This window comes from Bombus vancouverensis, chromosome 9 (genome assembly GCF_051014615.1).
Source record: "Bombus vancouverensis nearcticus chromosome 9, iyBomVanc1_principal, whole genome shotgun sequence".
NCBI lineage: Eukaryota > Metazoa > Arthropoda > Insecta > Hymenoptera > Apidae > Bombus > Bombus vancouverensis.
This window is the reverse complement of record NC_134919.1, coordinates 17,982,565-17,997,890: the sequence shown is the minus strand read 5'-3', so window position 1 is coordinate 17,997,890 and position 15,326 is coordinate 17,982,565. Positions and strand designations below refer to the sequence as shown.

Here is a 15,326-nt window from a genome sequence, read left to right as displayed (position 1 = left end):
TAAATGTTTTGCCATCGGTGGATATTAGCTGAACGAAAAGTAGAAAAGTTGGCGAAAGTATGGTTCGTCTTCTTGGTTTGCCGTATCCTCTCGTTTCGAACGTTTCCGAGTAAAGCAGCTTTTTTCGAAAGACGAACGAGCTCCAGATTTTATCCACGTTACTTTTTTTATACGAAAGAGTTGGTAAAAAAAAAAAAAAGAAAAGGAAGGGTTGGGAATAGTCTATCGCGTTAATAGAGAAGAAAATAGAGAAGAAAGGTATCTTTCTTTTTTCTTTTTGTTTTGTTTTTCGCGTCGCTTTCGAATTACCATCGTAAATCTATATCGGTAGGATAGGTTATCGAATCGGATGAAACAGGCACGCGTAACCTACGCGTTGAAACGATTCTCGCGTTAGGGAGGAACGTCGGATGTGTCCGCGGAAAAACGGATCGCAGCTGAACGAGTTAATTTGCAAGGCTAAGGTTTGCCGGCGCTGAAGGTGCAGCGAGAGGTACGGCGAAACGCCAGCGAAACATCGATAAGCTCCGTCCGCGTCCGATAACGCGGAACGAGAGCGGATCGCGGAAAGAGCGACGACGCTGAGGACGCCGGTACGATCGCGCAGCGTTTGTCCGGCGTTGCTATAAAAACCGCGTCAGCGCGACGAGAATACAATCGGCGAGCGCGGCGAGCACGGCACGCGCGGTGGGGAAGCCGTAGAGTGGAATATTCACGCGGCATATAAAATCATAGAGACACGAGTGGCTCGCTATAATAATGCATAAGGGGGCGGAGCAGCGTGTGACGCAGGCCACGCCTCGCGCAACCTGCCGCATGGTGGGGCGAAGACGCGCCGGAAGGGGAACCTGTCGAGACCTAGCTCGAGTGGGGAGTCACAGAAACACGACCGAAGCTCGAGCAGAAAATCATCCGGACCCGTCACGCGGAAATTTTCGCTTTTCCTTCGACCTGCCGCTACGCCTCGCCAAAACTATGGACAACCGATGACCGTACACGAACCGAACGATTCTATTTTTTGGTTGTACGCGATCGGACGGGATCGATAGGTTGGACAACGAGCTCGTAAGTTGCCGTTGCTGATCGATCCGAGAATACAACGAACGTAGACGAATTTTCGCTCGAAGCGATTCGTTCGAGCAATACGGCGGACTGTTCTCTCGTAAGAAGGAAGCGAGAAGAAGGAGGCGAGACGACTGCGACGAACATCCAACGAGATACGGTACGTACGGATGGACGAAAGTTAGTTGGATGGCGGACAAGAGCGCGAGAAGAGCGCGAGAAGAGCGCGAGAAGAGCGCGAGAAGAGATGAGTCGCGAGGCGCAAACGTAGGATAGAAGGATGGCGAGACACGGTGTTCGTTGGGTGCAACCGGCGATGATTAAATTAGAAGGGAAAATCGTTCGGAGTCTCGACGAGACTGGATTTCAGAGCTGGGAGAATTCAACGAAAACGTATTTCACGCCGGTTTTACCGACTACCTGGAACAACGCTTCGATCGCGAGAGGATCGCGAACGAGTTATTCGTATCCTAACGAACGCGAACGTTTTTCTTACACGGTTGCACACAGGTATGCGTTTCGTTCTCGCTTACGATACGCCAAACGCGACGCAACGCGACGCAACGCGACGCAACGGCTGGGCCGTGCGCGCGGTGCTCTCCATAACCTCGTAGATTTCTCACCGTGATTTCCCTTCCCTTTTGAGACGTCCGAACGAGCCGTTTCTTTTCCGCGCCAAATGCTCGTTATGCCGTAATAACGGTTAATCCGGAGGAAGAAATGGCGGCAGCGAGGAACAGATGCAAACGAAATCGTTGAAACGAATAGGCGCATGCACGGCATAAAATTAAGTGGATTCCGCGAAGCAGCGCGCGATCCTCGGCGCGGATAGCGGCGCGAGCAACTTTCGGAATTAGTATTTCATAGTTAAACGCTGTGTCCCCGTAGGCCGTAGGCTGCGTCAAGTTCCCACGTTGGCTCGGCAACGAGCGATTAATTTACCATCACATACGTAAGTTGAATAGCAACGGAAGTCGAACGCTTCACGGTATACGAATACTTTTTTTCGACCACTGTACTTATCGAATTGATTCAGATTCACGAGTACACATTGAACTTGATCCCACCCCTGGCGAGCGTGGGTCGCGTTGGAGGGAGCGCGCGACCGATGGTGGGGCCGCCGGTGAGTCGAGCGTCGGGGAGGAAAGCGCGCGCAGGCCTCTCCCCTCCGACCCCACCAAGACGCGACGGGCAGCGCAGGAGAGGGGCGCCGCGACGTCAGGCCCAGAGCTGGTCCGTCCGTCGTCCGGCCGACTCGAGGCACCAGAGCTGCGGATTTCGCGCGAGATATACAACCATAAACACACATATACACAGGTTCGCGCACGTACGTAGCCACGCACGCACGCACGAACGCACGCACGAACGCACGCACGCACGCACGCACGCACGGACGCACGGACTCACGGACGCACGCACGCGGCCAAGCAACTACGTAGCCAAGCACGAACGAACGTGTAAGCACGCACGCGGTGTCCCGCGTGGACAGACGGACAGAGTCTCTCGCTCTCTCGGTGGTACACGTGCGCACACCGGTCTGTGTCGTAGCCGATCCACGGGTAGAAAAAAGAGTCGAGTGTGTGAGAAAATAGGAAACACGGTACGACGTATCGTCAGTGGAAGAGAAAAAGGGAGTTGGTCGCGGGCGCCACGTGCCGTCTCGAGAAACTCGACGAGTGCCGCGACAGCTTTCCGGGATGGCTCGAGTGTGTTATTACTGGCCGAGTTGAAACGTCGCCGGTTCTATCCGCATGGGATCGTTCAGGAAGTGGATTAGCGCGCGAGGGGAGGTGTGGCTCCCTGACAGTGTCGATGGTGAAGTACAGCAGTGATTCGATTAACCTGCGACCGGAATCGTCGAGTGCGGAATCGACGCGGTCCTCGCCGCGGCGCGGACCGATCGCGTGTCGGCCCGTCTCAGCGAGATATTAGTCCCGATTCGTTGCCCGACGAACTGGATCACCGGCGGTCGCCAACAATCCGAAAGCGATCAACAGGCTAGAAGGAATGTCACGGAGAAAGCAAGCTCGACCAAGCCGTGCCCACCTCGAGGAGGATCTTGTCCACGGCCCTCTGCTCATCAACGCCGTACGAAACGTGAACCAGACCCGTAAGTGAATATCATCGAGCGCGATACGTACGAATCCGGATCTAGGAAAATAGCGCGCACACACACACGCACACATACACGCAACACGCGCGCGCGTCACACACGTACACACTGCCCCCTCCCGCCCCCTCTCTCTCTCCAGTGCTCTCGCGCGTTAGATTAGGCGAGAAAGGGTCGTTAGCCGTTGTTACCTTGCCGCTGTCGAGTAACTTGTGTCGAGCCGTTTTTCTATTATTTCACCGTACGTCGATGGCCGTGGCGAAACAGTGAATCGAATTCTGCGAACGTATCGGCCCGCGTTTGTGAAAATGTTTTCGAATGGTCGAAAACGGTTAGACAAACGTGTTACGGAGTAACGAGAACGACGAGAAGGATGCTGGATAAGAGATCGTGCCTGCGCGGACAAGCAGCGACAGTTTGGACGCCGCGTGATGCGATTGAAATTCACCTTGAAGTTGAACCGTTCGAAGATCGAAAGACACTCGATGGAGGAAATTCCGTGTAACCGGTCGATCCTGCGACCACCTAGCTACGTATCAAAGAAATTCCAATGGATCGCATCGATACGCGGCTCCGTTTCGCTTGATACGCGGCTCGTGGGCTATGCCACCGTGAGTGATTCTCTTTGCTCGTCCTCCGATCGCGGACAAACGTCCGTTTCTAAATAATAATTATTTATTCGCGAGAGTGAACCCTTCCGCACAGAGGATGCATCTACGACGACGTTGCGTAGATCGTGGTTTCGTCGCGACGACTTTCGAGCATCTTTTCGTCGTTCTTCTATCGTCTGTCCTGATCTAAGACGACTAGTTCGATATCCACAACTTTCTAAAAGATCTTCTACCAAGATAAGCAAAACGCTCACCATCAGGTATTGAATTCTACATCGGGCTTGGGACATGTCGCCCATTTCACGTCACAAAAGTTGTTGGCGGAGCTTCGGTAAACTCTCCTTCGAGCCGCATTGAATTCGACGACGAAATATCGATGATCTTGTAACGAGAAGCCAGGTTATCGAATATCTGTCAACTCGCAGAGCAAATGTAACGCGTACGAGTTACGTTAAATGGCAAGGTAGGCAAATAATAACAATAATAACAACTATCGTAGAGACGATAGAGATGATAGAGAAGAGTCGGACGTTTTATCGTGGTTGAATAACTGGAACGCGAGAATTCGTAACGATTATCATGCCATATTAGTTATTAGATATTAGATATCAGTTGTCAGTGGTTGGTTGTTAGTTATTGGTTATTTGTTATTAGTTGTCGATGGATGCGCTGTCGTTGATTATTCCGTGCTCTTAGCTTCGTGTAACGAACGAGCTTCGACGACGTACGAATGTCGTACTTGGCTCGTAACGATACATTTTGGTGCACTCGAGCCACTTTTACAGGAAACAAGCGATTAAAACAGGTTGGAAAGGAAGGTGATGCAATGGTGGCCGTCGGCGTGGTGGCGCGGCGCGCCGAGAGATCAGCCGCGAGTGTCATCGAAACTCGATTCGCTGAAGCTCTCCGTCGGACTCGTAGCGGCGCGACCCGTCAACCAACCGCTTCGAATCCGTTTGTGGTCAAAGTGCGCGAAAAATATCCTGCCGTTCGCGTTCCTAATAGCATCGGTTTGATCGGTCTTCCGTAGCGAACGAACGGAAGATGGTTATTTTTCACGCGCTTGGATTCCAGACGAAGATCGAAAGGGGCAGACTGCCAGGTTGGCGTAACGCGTTCCCCGAAACGCGAGTGCTCCACTAGTAGAAGCAGGAGTTGGTCGATCGCGTTCCTTTTCAACTGGGAAACGCGAACAATCGAGGACAGGTTTCTCGTTTCTCGAGTGCGATGACCCGCACGAAAACGCGACGAGCGCTAAGGCCACTTGTCACTTGTGTTCGCGCGTGCCGTAGGTCGACGTTGAACTCGTTTCAGGCGTTTTGGCAACGTTCCGTGCCTGCGATTCTCACTTTTCTGCTAAATTCCTACTTATCCAAGCGTAATTTCTTTGACGAAAGTACGGTGGCGCTACGGGAACGATCGAGCGATTGTCCCGCGAAAGTTGCTTGTTTCTTGAATTTCGTTTCGAATGCTCGTTCCGTCCAACCAACCGATACCATCGATACCATCGGCAGTTTCTTACGTCTCGGACAAACGCAAAAGTATCGTCGTTGTTGAAAATATAAACGCTATTATAGAGTTAAGCTAACGTTTATCGTAAAAGAAACGTGCTTTGTAACGTAGGCAGCAAAAATAACATTGACGCGTACCTCTTAACGCTTGTTTCAAACGGTGGAGGTTAAACGTATCCTTCTAATAATCGAGTAAGTCGACTCCGATCTTGCCATTTCTTTGTTCGCCAGTTCGACCTCTTCTTACACATAGATATCTATTTATCGACAAAAAACGTTTACGTTTTCCCAAGAAATAAATATCAAATGTTTTTTTATTACGAAAGTATTTGAATTTGGCGAAATTGAACGATAACGTGGAATCTGCCGGGGCGATTTCTTTACGGTCACGGGGAGTTCTAGTTCGCGTGTAACGTTCTTCGTATTGGTGAAAAATATTAGTGAGAAGAGATGAAATCGTCCGACGACCCGATAAAACTAGAAATTTGTAAATTGAAGTAACTTGTAATTTCTCGATCGGTCTTAATAGGTAGCATGTATTTATAGGAGCCGTTCACCGATCATAGCGAACAATTTGCCAAGTTGCAGCAAATGGACTGCTGGAAACGCGTTATTTTTCTCTTCGCGGCTGAACATTCGTTTAATCTTCATCTTATCTATTTAATGAAATTTAGAAAATTAAAGAAAGTGGAATTAATGGATTCGGCTTGCGACCGCCTTGCGCATAAAATAATAAATTTCCCAAGTAAGGCACTAAAATAATTTTTGCAAGATAAAGTTTTATCAATTCGACGTTGACTATTAAATTCGTTTTAATTAAAAGAAACGCGTCGCAGTAAAGTTTCTCCAATTGTTTTGGACGAGTTTTCAAGTAGTTTTTCTCCTGTCGGTTAATAGAAAGTTATTTGTCACAAGTTACACGGAATTTCATCGAAATTAGTGTCTTCAATTTGATCGTACTCTTAAAAGTAATTGCCTACTGTTCGTTATTTACTTTTTGCGAGTAAACTTTTCATTCTTTCCGCTCGAGCTGAATACTTTTCGCTCGTATTATACGGAACAACTACGTAAGTCGATGATTTCACGGATTTCTCATAGCAGTTTCTCCTCTTTATGAAGCGTAATTACGCCAATTTTTTCATCTAGCGTCCTTTTTTTCTTCGCAACATGGAAATATAAAAATAGCGAGCAAGCGAACGACAGACCCCGGTAAACGAGACGCGAATCGCGTAGCTCGAGGGAAAGTTTCGGTAACGGATCGTGGCAGAGACTTTGTCGGGCGAATGTTCGTGTTAAAACTCGACAAGTGTCTGGTAGCGGTAATCTGTAAAATTACGAATAATTTTCTACTCTTTCCAACAAATACTCGGTTTGTATTCGGTCAAATCGAGTGAAATTGCGTGTATATTGTTCGGCTATAAATAAAGATTCCGCTGAATTATGGCGATAATATTTATTAGCGGATGTAATAACGTAAGAGAGAAAGAAAGCAAAACCAACCTAGATACATAATAGTGGAACTAAATCGTGGGCATAAATTAACAAATAAAATGTACACAGCATAATCCGTTACTAAATCTTTTTCAACGTAGCTATATCTTATAACCGAGCCGAACATCTTAACAAACGCTTGAAATAGCGGAAAATCTTTTAACGTACGCTGTACACTGTATATATTAGCGAATCCGCTGATGCTGTAAACGATACTTCGTTTATGCTTTCTAGGTAATACTTTGTCCACGATTTCTTCAAACCGATTGTTTATATTTCTCGTATCGAGGTTTCCTCGAGCGTTAAACGGCGATCGATCGATTCGTTAACTTTTCGATCGCTTTTCTCAAACCTACTGCCTGTCGCTTATCGCGATAAACCGAATTACTTTTCTTCAAAATTTCTAAACAGTTTTGGCTGGAAGCGAGGAAAGCAATACGGTTCTGTAACGCGATAACGTGGACTGCGCAGCTTTTTAAAGGTTTCGATCAGGTTTAATGGAATTAGAGAGCGATGAGGATTTTTAGCGTGAAATTAACTGTTTAGCTGCGACGGCGTCAGGCCCTTTGAAACCATGATTTAACCGTTCGTGTCCCTCGACCGTAGACACGCCATTTCTACAATGTTTTAACATACGCGATTTCTTTCAACCGCTATCGTTCATTTTCACCGTATACTTTGCCATATCGTAAGTGACGTACCGAGCGTACGATATTCCATCAAACTGTGCAACCAACTGTACCGTAGATACTCTTTTTTTATACTCTTTTTTTCAACAAATTTCTAACCTACTAACCAAAGAAAACGATTAATTTTAATTGGCAATCTGCCGAACATAGTAATTTCTCTATCGCTAAAACGATCAAGTCTATCACGACATATTTACATTTCCTTCCTCTCCAATTATACTAGAAACGTGCGAATGCTTATGAAAAATTAACGTTGACGTTTATTCAGATACTATACGTAATTACATATACCTACCATAGATACCATTTCGATTATAAACATCTACATACACATACACCTATGTAATACACACTTGCGTGGAATATCTATTTTCAGTGTTATTTATGGATCTTCCACTTTTCTAATCCTGCAACAAGAATATTCGTAATTGTTGTGAGTCGCCTTCGCTTGTCGCGAATAATACCTTATACCATTGATCAAACATATTGTTTTATTCCAAGTTTCTATTCGCAGATTTTTTGTTTTTTTTTTCTTTTCTCTTTTTTCTTTCCTCTTTTTCCTTTTTTTTTTTTTTTTTTTTCTTTGTAATTGGAACTAGCAGTGCTATATATAGAAGTATAAATACAAGCAATAAGCTTGATCTATCGTGAATTTCCACAATCTGTCAAACAAGTTCGTCGCATTGGCATAAAATATTCGACAAACCGTTGCAATTAACATATAACCAAAAGAGTTAGAATTTGGTGAAAAACTATACTCGCTAGCCGGCGGATAGAGTCTCCGCGGCAATTTTTTCGATAAAGTCGACCGGTTAATTGATTAGCTCGGACGTATCCGAAGTGGTGAAATTTCTTTGAGATCGAATCCTGCACGGTCGAAGAGAGAGAGAGAGAGAGAGAGAGAGAGAGAGGGTGAGAAGGAGAAAAGGGGAAGAAAAAAGGAATTGTTCGCGTGAAATTTCACGGAACCCTCGTGAATCTCTCGCGGCACGCAGTCCGAAAAGAAACGCAGATAAGAAGTGCACCGGTGAATGGCGCGATGATAGGGTTTGCTGGATCCTCGTATTTTTTGTCTTTCTCCAGGTTCCGGTATTTGTAATGCTAAACTGTGGGTGGATATCGCCAGGAATTTGACGGAACGACCACGCGAAACCGGATTTCTCCGACATTCTGCAAAAAATTAATCAAAAACTAGCTATACGCGTTACAATTTCAAACGTTCGAACTTGTCGAAAATATGGAGAAAGAATTTTCGGTGTGATTTTCGGTATTTTCGATCGAGGTAATTTGATGAAAAGTGACTTGTTGGTAATTCGACGGGAAAGAGTCAAAATTCGTTGAAACGATTCAGATCCGTTTGAACGCAAACGGTAATAATTTAATATTAGAACTTCTGAAACGTGTGTTTGCGTGCGTGTGCGCGTGGTGCAACTGTAATTGACAAGAAAGTGCCAAAGTATCAAAATGATAAATATTCGAAATGAACGTCACCGATGAGCTTAACGAAACGATATGTTTTGCGCTTCGTTCGGTGTTTATCGCGTTGAACCGCAAGTAAGGAACGCCGTAGCAAATCTAGGATATCATATTCTTCGAACAACGCGATAAAAATGGGGAAAGTCCGGAACAGTTTTCAAAAATTCTCCTACATATTCTAATATTTCCTAATATTTCCTATACATATCCTAATATTTGATAAATTGCCCGATAAATAAACGATATTATAGTCTTGCGATAGCCAATCAGTTTCGTAAAGATAATTTTGATGACGAATGAAAAATAAGTTGACGGAAAGGGCGAGCGCTACTTGCTTTCCTAGAAACGTAAATAAACCAAGCTTGAAAATATTTCGAAAGAAGAATTCTATGGAGAATAATGGTATATCCCATCGTATCGTTAAATAATCAAACCGTAACGTTAAATGCAACCTGTAAGCCGATTACTTAACGACTAAGCGTTACCGTGCGAGTCGAAAGGTGCGAAATCGAACGAGAACGATCGAATTGTTTGTACGCGAGGAAAAGTGACATTTCCAGTGATGTTGGGCGCGCTAAAAATTTCGCGTCTGTCTCTCGGCCATGATGAACTTTACGATCATCGTTAGAACGGGAAATTTACATTCGATAATAAATTCTCGAAAAGTTTAACAAAACAAGCTCGAACGAACCTCGCGATTTTGCCGATCGGAACTCGAGAATCTTGAAAATTCTCCAAAAATCGTTTTTTATGCCAAAGATTCCCGAAAATTCTATTCTAAACGATATGCTCGTTTCTTTTCGAAAAAGTTCCCTTTCGAAAGAGCGATTCGGTAATTTTCTGGAAATACGGTCGAAAAATAGATCGTACGCGCAAGAAAAGGACGCGCGTCGGTGAGTCACGGAGAAAAAAGTTTTCGATGATAAGCGTGTCTTTTAGTTCGAACAAAGTTTCCGCAAACATTTGTCAATTATTAGTTATCCATTGATAAGCCATATCATCGATCATAGTGCACGGTGCATTGTCGATTTCCCAGGAAATATTCTTATCTCTTTTTTAGATGTCGAAAAATGACCACGTAAAATAGAAACACGCCCGCGCGTTGCATCGTTTTCGATTACGCTTTTTACCAATCGTAATACAGAAACGTATGTACACGGTGGCTCAGCGGTTCGCAACGAGCTATTAAAACTTAATTATAAATTATCGATGAGAACGAACAACGGGAAATCTTCTTTCGTTCGTTAGGTGTCAACTACTTTTGCCGTTTAAGCTCTTTATCGCTTATCGCAAATATTCCTTTCAATTCCGAATGAAAATATCTCCGTTGCGTTTACGTTATTACATTCCCGTAAACGGTACTATGATAGCACATTGCATAGTAGCCTTAGAAACGATTTTGCGATCATTTCACGAATTACTTGCAATTTGTCCGTATTCTCAGACCAAACTTTTCAAATCCTATCGCATATCGCGATAAAAACCTGCTTACAAATGTATTAGTAAATGCGAATATCGTTGGCAGTCTATCTTCTGAACAGTTCTTAGAAAAATATACTACTTCCTATCGATCGAATTTTCCAAAATCACAATTACTCGGCTTGTTACCAGTTTTATTTTAACGACACGGTTCACATTTTTTTCACAAGATTCGTAAGCTTGTTTCACAAATCTCGGAAACGCTGGTGTTTCGTCGAAATTTTCCAAGCTATCTGTCTCTTGCGGAGAAGCAACTAATATTAAAATACGATTTAGCAGAGTGGAACGATTGTTACGGTGAAAGCGATCGTTCGTAAGATAGACAAAAATCTTCTGTTTCCACGTTTATCCGGGAAACGAAGTCGTTTGACATTAAGTACAGATCTCGAGATGTTGCTGATACGACTAACATTAGCTGTGTTTCTTTTATGTATTATATATATTCATTTTATATGTTATACGTCTGATATTGTTTGCAATGGCGGCATGGGCTTGCTGGTAGTGGAATAACGTTAACAGGGTTATTGTTCCTCGAATGGCCGGGAATACGAGATTCTCGCCGCTTTAAAATAACATGTTTTAAACGGTTAGATAGGTTGGATAGACGCGCAACCTTTATTCGCAGATTCTTCGAATACGTGGTGGAAAGTCGCTGGAGCGTTGCGAAGATGTCGATGGATAGGCGATCGACAGGTCCAGTTTTCGAGTTAAGCAACGCTGTCGGCCATTTATTTAGCGTTAACCGGCCGGCTTATGCGTTCTTCGATTAAACGATAAACAGAGATATCGCCGGTGCCCCGGGATACGAATCGTCGAACGCGCAAAAGTCCGTGTTTCTCGATTAATCTTCGGTCCGCGGCAACCATTCTTCCCGTTTCTTTTCCAAGCGACGCCATTCGTAATGGCAAATTGTCTCGGAACCGTTGCACACGACGATTCAATCATATTTTCCAAACGACGGATAGAATTTCAAGGTAGTCCGATATGTGCTTCTTATCGGCTATTTTTAGATTACGAATATTTATATACCTGCGACTGTTTTATACGTTCGTTAACCGAACGAGTCGACTGGTCATTCGGCTGCGCTGTTTAAACAGCGACGCTAATACCGTTCGAGAAACGTAATTCCACGATTACAAGGTAAGGTGTTGAATCTCGATCGGTAGCTACGTTTGTTCGAAGCTACTGCATGCCTAAGACGCAATTATGTTTGTAACGCTTTATGTTTGTAAACATGTCTGGCTAGCGAATAAGCGTATTTATCATTCATTTACTTTTGTCCCTGATCGCTTAGCTTCTTCTACGGAAATCCCAATATACCTACGTACATTTGTTTCAGTTGTTCGTCAAATGTAATCTCTGTGTCTCTCCTGATCCACTCCTTGCTAACATCGAAGGAGATTTATTGCGTAAAAGTCTAGCAGTTTGTATTCAAAGTTTCTCATAAAGAGTAGAGATTCTATTTTATATTCGAGGAGAAAAGCGTCGTTCTTTTTCTATTTATATTTCCTATTATTTCAGTTATATTAGATTTCACAGCGAATAGCCTTTATTCGTACAAAAATAACCAATTTACATACCGTACGTGCAAACTATAATTAAGACTTTGCCAACGTTCACGCGTAACACTCTTCCGACTTACGTATTTTAGTTTCAAGCGTAAAAGATGTGGAACGTGTAAACTGCTGAATCTTATTAAATATTACACGATGGTATATGTTCAGACAGGTTCGCTCTTCCTTCCTACTAAAGTTGTTTTAATGCTTCGTTTCAGGAAAGAAATTAAAGATTGATCGATCGATATCTTAAAATATGCTTATTACGTTTTATTACCGATGGCCAATTATATAAATATTAGGAACATTTATCGCTATATATCATCAATCACGCAGTTACTACGACTTAGACTTCTTTACTTGCGAAGACAAATGCGTTTTCCAGTGCTCTTGCGCCACGAAAATATGGAATCGCGTTCAAACTTGCCCGAATGTTATTAATCGCATCGCATTCGATGTTTAATCGACGATGGTCGTTTGATATTTAACGCTCTGATTCGTTAGCCGTATTTTTAATTCGATACCTAATTGCCATACTCAGCACGGTATTTCTAATAAAACTCAATAACCTTGCACCTACGTATCGCATCATATTTTCCGATAATTGTTACGTCGTTATGCGTTCGCGCGTTTGCCGCCGCGAATCCGAGTTGCCGTCTCGATTCGATTCGAATCGCGGAGAATACAGCGTGTAACGGGTCGATCGCGATTAAAACGACGAAGAGTCGAAATCGCGGTTTCGATAGGAAAGAGACTCGTAGATGCCAAAGAATTGGCAACTTTCTTTCGCGACGATTTTCGTACGATTTAAGAGAAGACTCTCTTGTTACGTTAAAGGCGTCAACAGCGAACATGGATTATACGTAGATACCTATCGTGCGAAAATAGGAAATTTTCAAACACGTACGCTTTCGTAGAGAGGAAAAGGAAAAGAAATACGCTCTAAACGCGTTAACATCAAATACATTTCTCCGTCGAAGATAGAAGATACTCGAGTTTTTCAAATTTATATCGAATCGAACGGGATGCGATACTCGGTGAAAATTATTCATCGCGCAAACAAATTTACGTTTCTTTCGCTTCGTTGTATCTGCGTTTATCGTCGAATGTTTCTCTTTAACCAAATGTCGTGAATCGTTGTTTAATTTATACTTTATCGGTAGTTGTATGTAGAGGTATATTTTTCCGTGACATATATATATATATATATATATATATATATATATATCCATCAAAAATATTCGAAGAAAAACAGTAGGTGTTGTTCGATCGTCAGATTTTTTCTAAAATAACAGCTTCTTCTGTGTTTGCCAGCGATAGTTTGTTCAATCTAGAAAGCAACGAGGTATAGCCTTACGGCTTGTGTTATAAATCGGCGGTCCACGTCAATGACGATACGACTGATAACGACGATTCGATTTGCAAATCCATCGACCCTCGCGATTTAGTTTATAAATCTTTACGTCGTGAAAATAATAACGGTACGTGATTGGTTTGATTCGTGAATTACCGATAGTTATCGATAGGTTCGTCCGTAAGTCAATATTGACATATCCTTCGACGACGAAATACGTGGAATAATAATGGAGATACGCGGTACGTACACGAACCTAGATATTTATTACAAGAGCAATACGTTAAACCACGGTTCTGTGTTACTCGGGGTTCGAGACACGATATGGAATTTACGTATACATCAAAGCCAGACTACTAAAAATTCTCGAAAGAGACAAGACAACTTTTATTTCCAAGTTTCGTTTTATTATGCTATAAATTAAAGAAGTTATAAAATTTTTATTCCAGGCACGCCGAGCGTCGCTCCACCAATCCGCGAAGCGTTAACATTTTTGTCAGGATCGCGGCATCGCCGATTACGCGTTTACGTTGAATTTTCCAATTTGTCGAAAGACGATCGGGTGAGAAAAGCGAAAGATACGAAACTCGCCGATTAAACCGATTAAACGTCGAAAGGAAATTTAGATTCGCCGTTTGTCCTATCGTTTGCTCGTGTAACCGTGATTCCTATATATATATATACATACGTCTCAATTATTACGTTTCTATCTCGAGATAGCCGAACCATCCCTCCTGTTTCAACTATCCTTTCGTGGCGAGTCTTTGATTCTCTATCGCGTTTACATTAAAACAAATTACGCATTAATAGGCCTAACACGCGTGGGGAAACGAGAAACACCGCGTCCCAACTAAAGCCATAAATCACTATAGAAAACGGTGAAAGTCAATTTCTTAAATACTCGATCGAAAGGCAGAGAATCTTCGGAAGCACGCGAGAGACAAGAGTGAAAAAAGCGAGCTCTCTTTAGATACGAGATAGAATTTTAGTTTGCAAGATAGAAACGCGTGAAAAAGTATGCGATAAGCGGCGTGAATCAACGGAACGTTAAGACGAAGTATTATAATTGCAAATACTTTTCAAATAAAGCTGTAATAAAGAAACCAGACTACGCGAAGGAAAGATAAGTCGCGAGTAAACGCTATGTCAATACGCGAGATAATACGATAATACGAAAATCTCTATCGTCGCGTTCGGAGCAGAAACGCGTTTTTCAAGAACCGGAAGTGCCACTACGCAATGGCGCTATCACGGGGATCAACAACTTATCGTTGAAACTCCGCATTCGGCCATATCGACCGTTCTTTTTGACTTTTTTCTTTCTCCTTCGTTCTCTTATTATCGTTAGTGGCGGCGATTATTAATTTTCCTTGAAATAAGACAACGGGATATACGTGTTATTACATATGCAAAGAAGAAATATTTTATTTTTATATTTTACTAAGATCGAGATACGTGTAAACGCTTAAAAGCGTCGTTTCTTTGTCGTCCGATGTTAGTACATAACGTTTTTTTTTTTTTTTTTTTTTTTTTAAATAAACGAAGAATTTAAGGAATTTGAAAGAAATTACGTTGGTCGTTTCGGTCGGTTCGTCTATGAATTATGGGGAATTGTAATCGATTTGGAATCGTAAAATAAAAAAAAAAGGAAGAGAAAGATGAATCGCGTGAAAAACGATCGAGCCTGTCGGTTACACGGTATCGTGTGCTCGAGAATCATTAGTTGGCGACAGTTTTGTTAAACAGTTTGGCCATTTAAACGACAGGCGACGGACAGACGGAGGAACGGAGGAACACTCGTGTCGAGTAGCGTGTTGTTGACAACGCATTAAGGGGGTGTATTGGGTGTGTAATACGCGTGACAAGAGACTAAGCACCGTCTAACGTTCAGCTCGACTGCATATTAATAGATCTCGATATAAGTGTCGCTCGGCATCGTTACGTCCGGCCTGTTCGTACCGCGAGCTCCGCGAGTTGTCATTCGAAC

General features: G+C 43.4%; 1 protein-coding gene across 4 annotated transcripts in view; it reads left to right on the top strand.

The window, feature by feature from the left end:
* The first annotated feature begins 2,300 nt into the window (after window positions 1-2,300).
* The window catches only part of salm (spalt major), a 73,755-nt gene continuing 60,729 nt past the window's right edge, over window positions 2,301-15,326 (top strand). For all 4 annotated transcript variants that reach the window (XM_033338148.2, XM_033338146.2, XM_033338151.2 and 1 more), the window contains exon 1: window positions 2,301-3,172. In XM_033338148.2, the coding sequence (XP_033194039.2) occupies window positions 3,070-3,172 (103 nt within the window). In that variant the 5' untranslated portion in view covers window positions 2,301-3,069. The remainder of the gene's footprint in view (window positions 3,173-15,326) is intronic.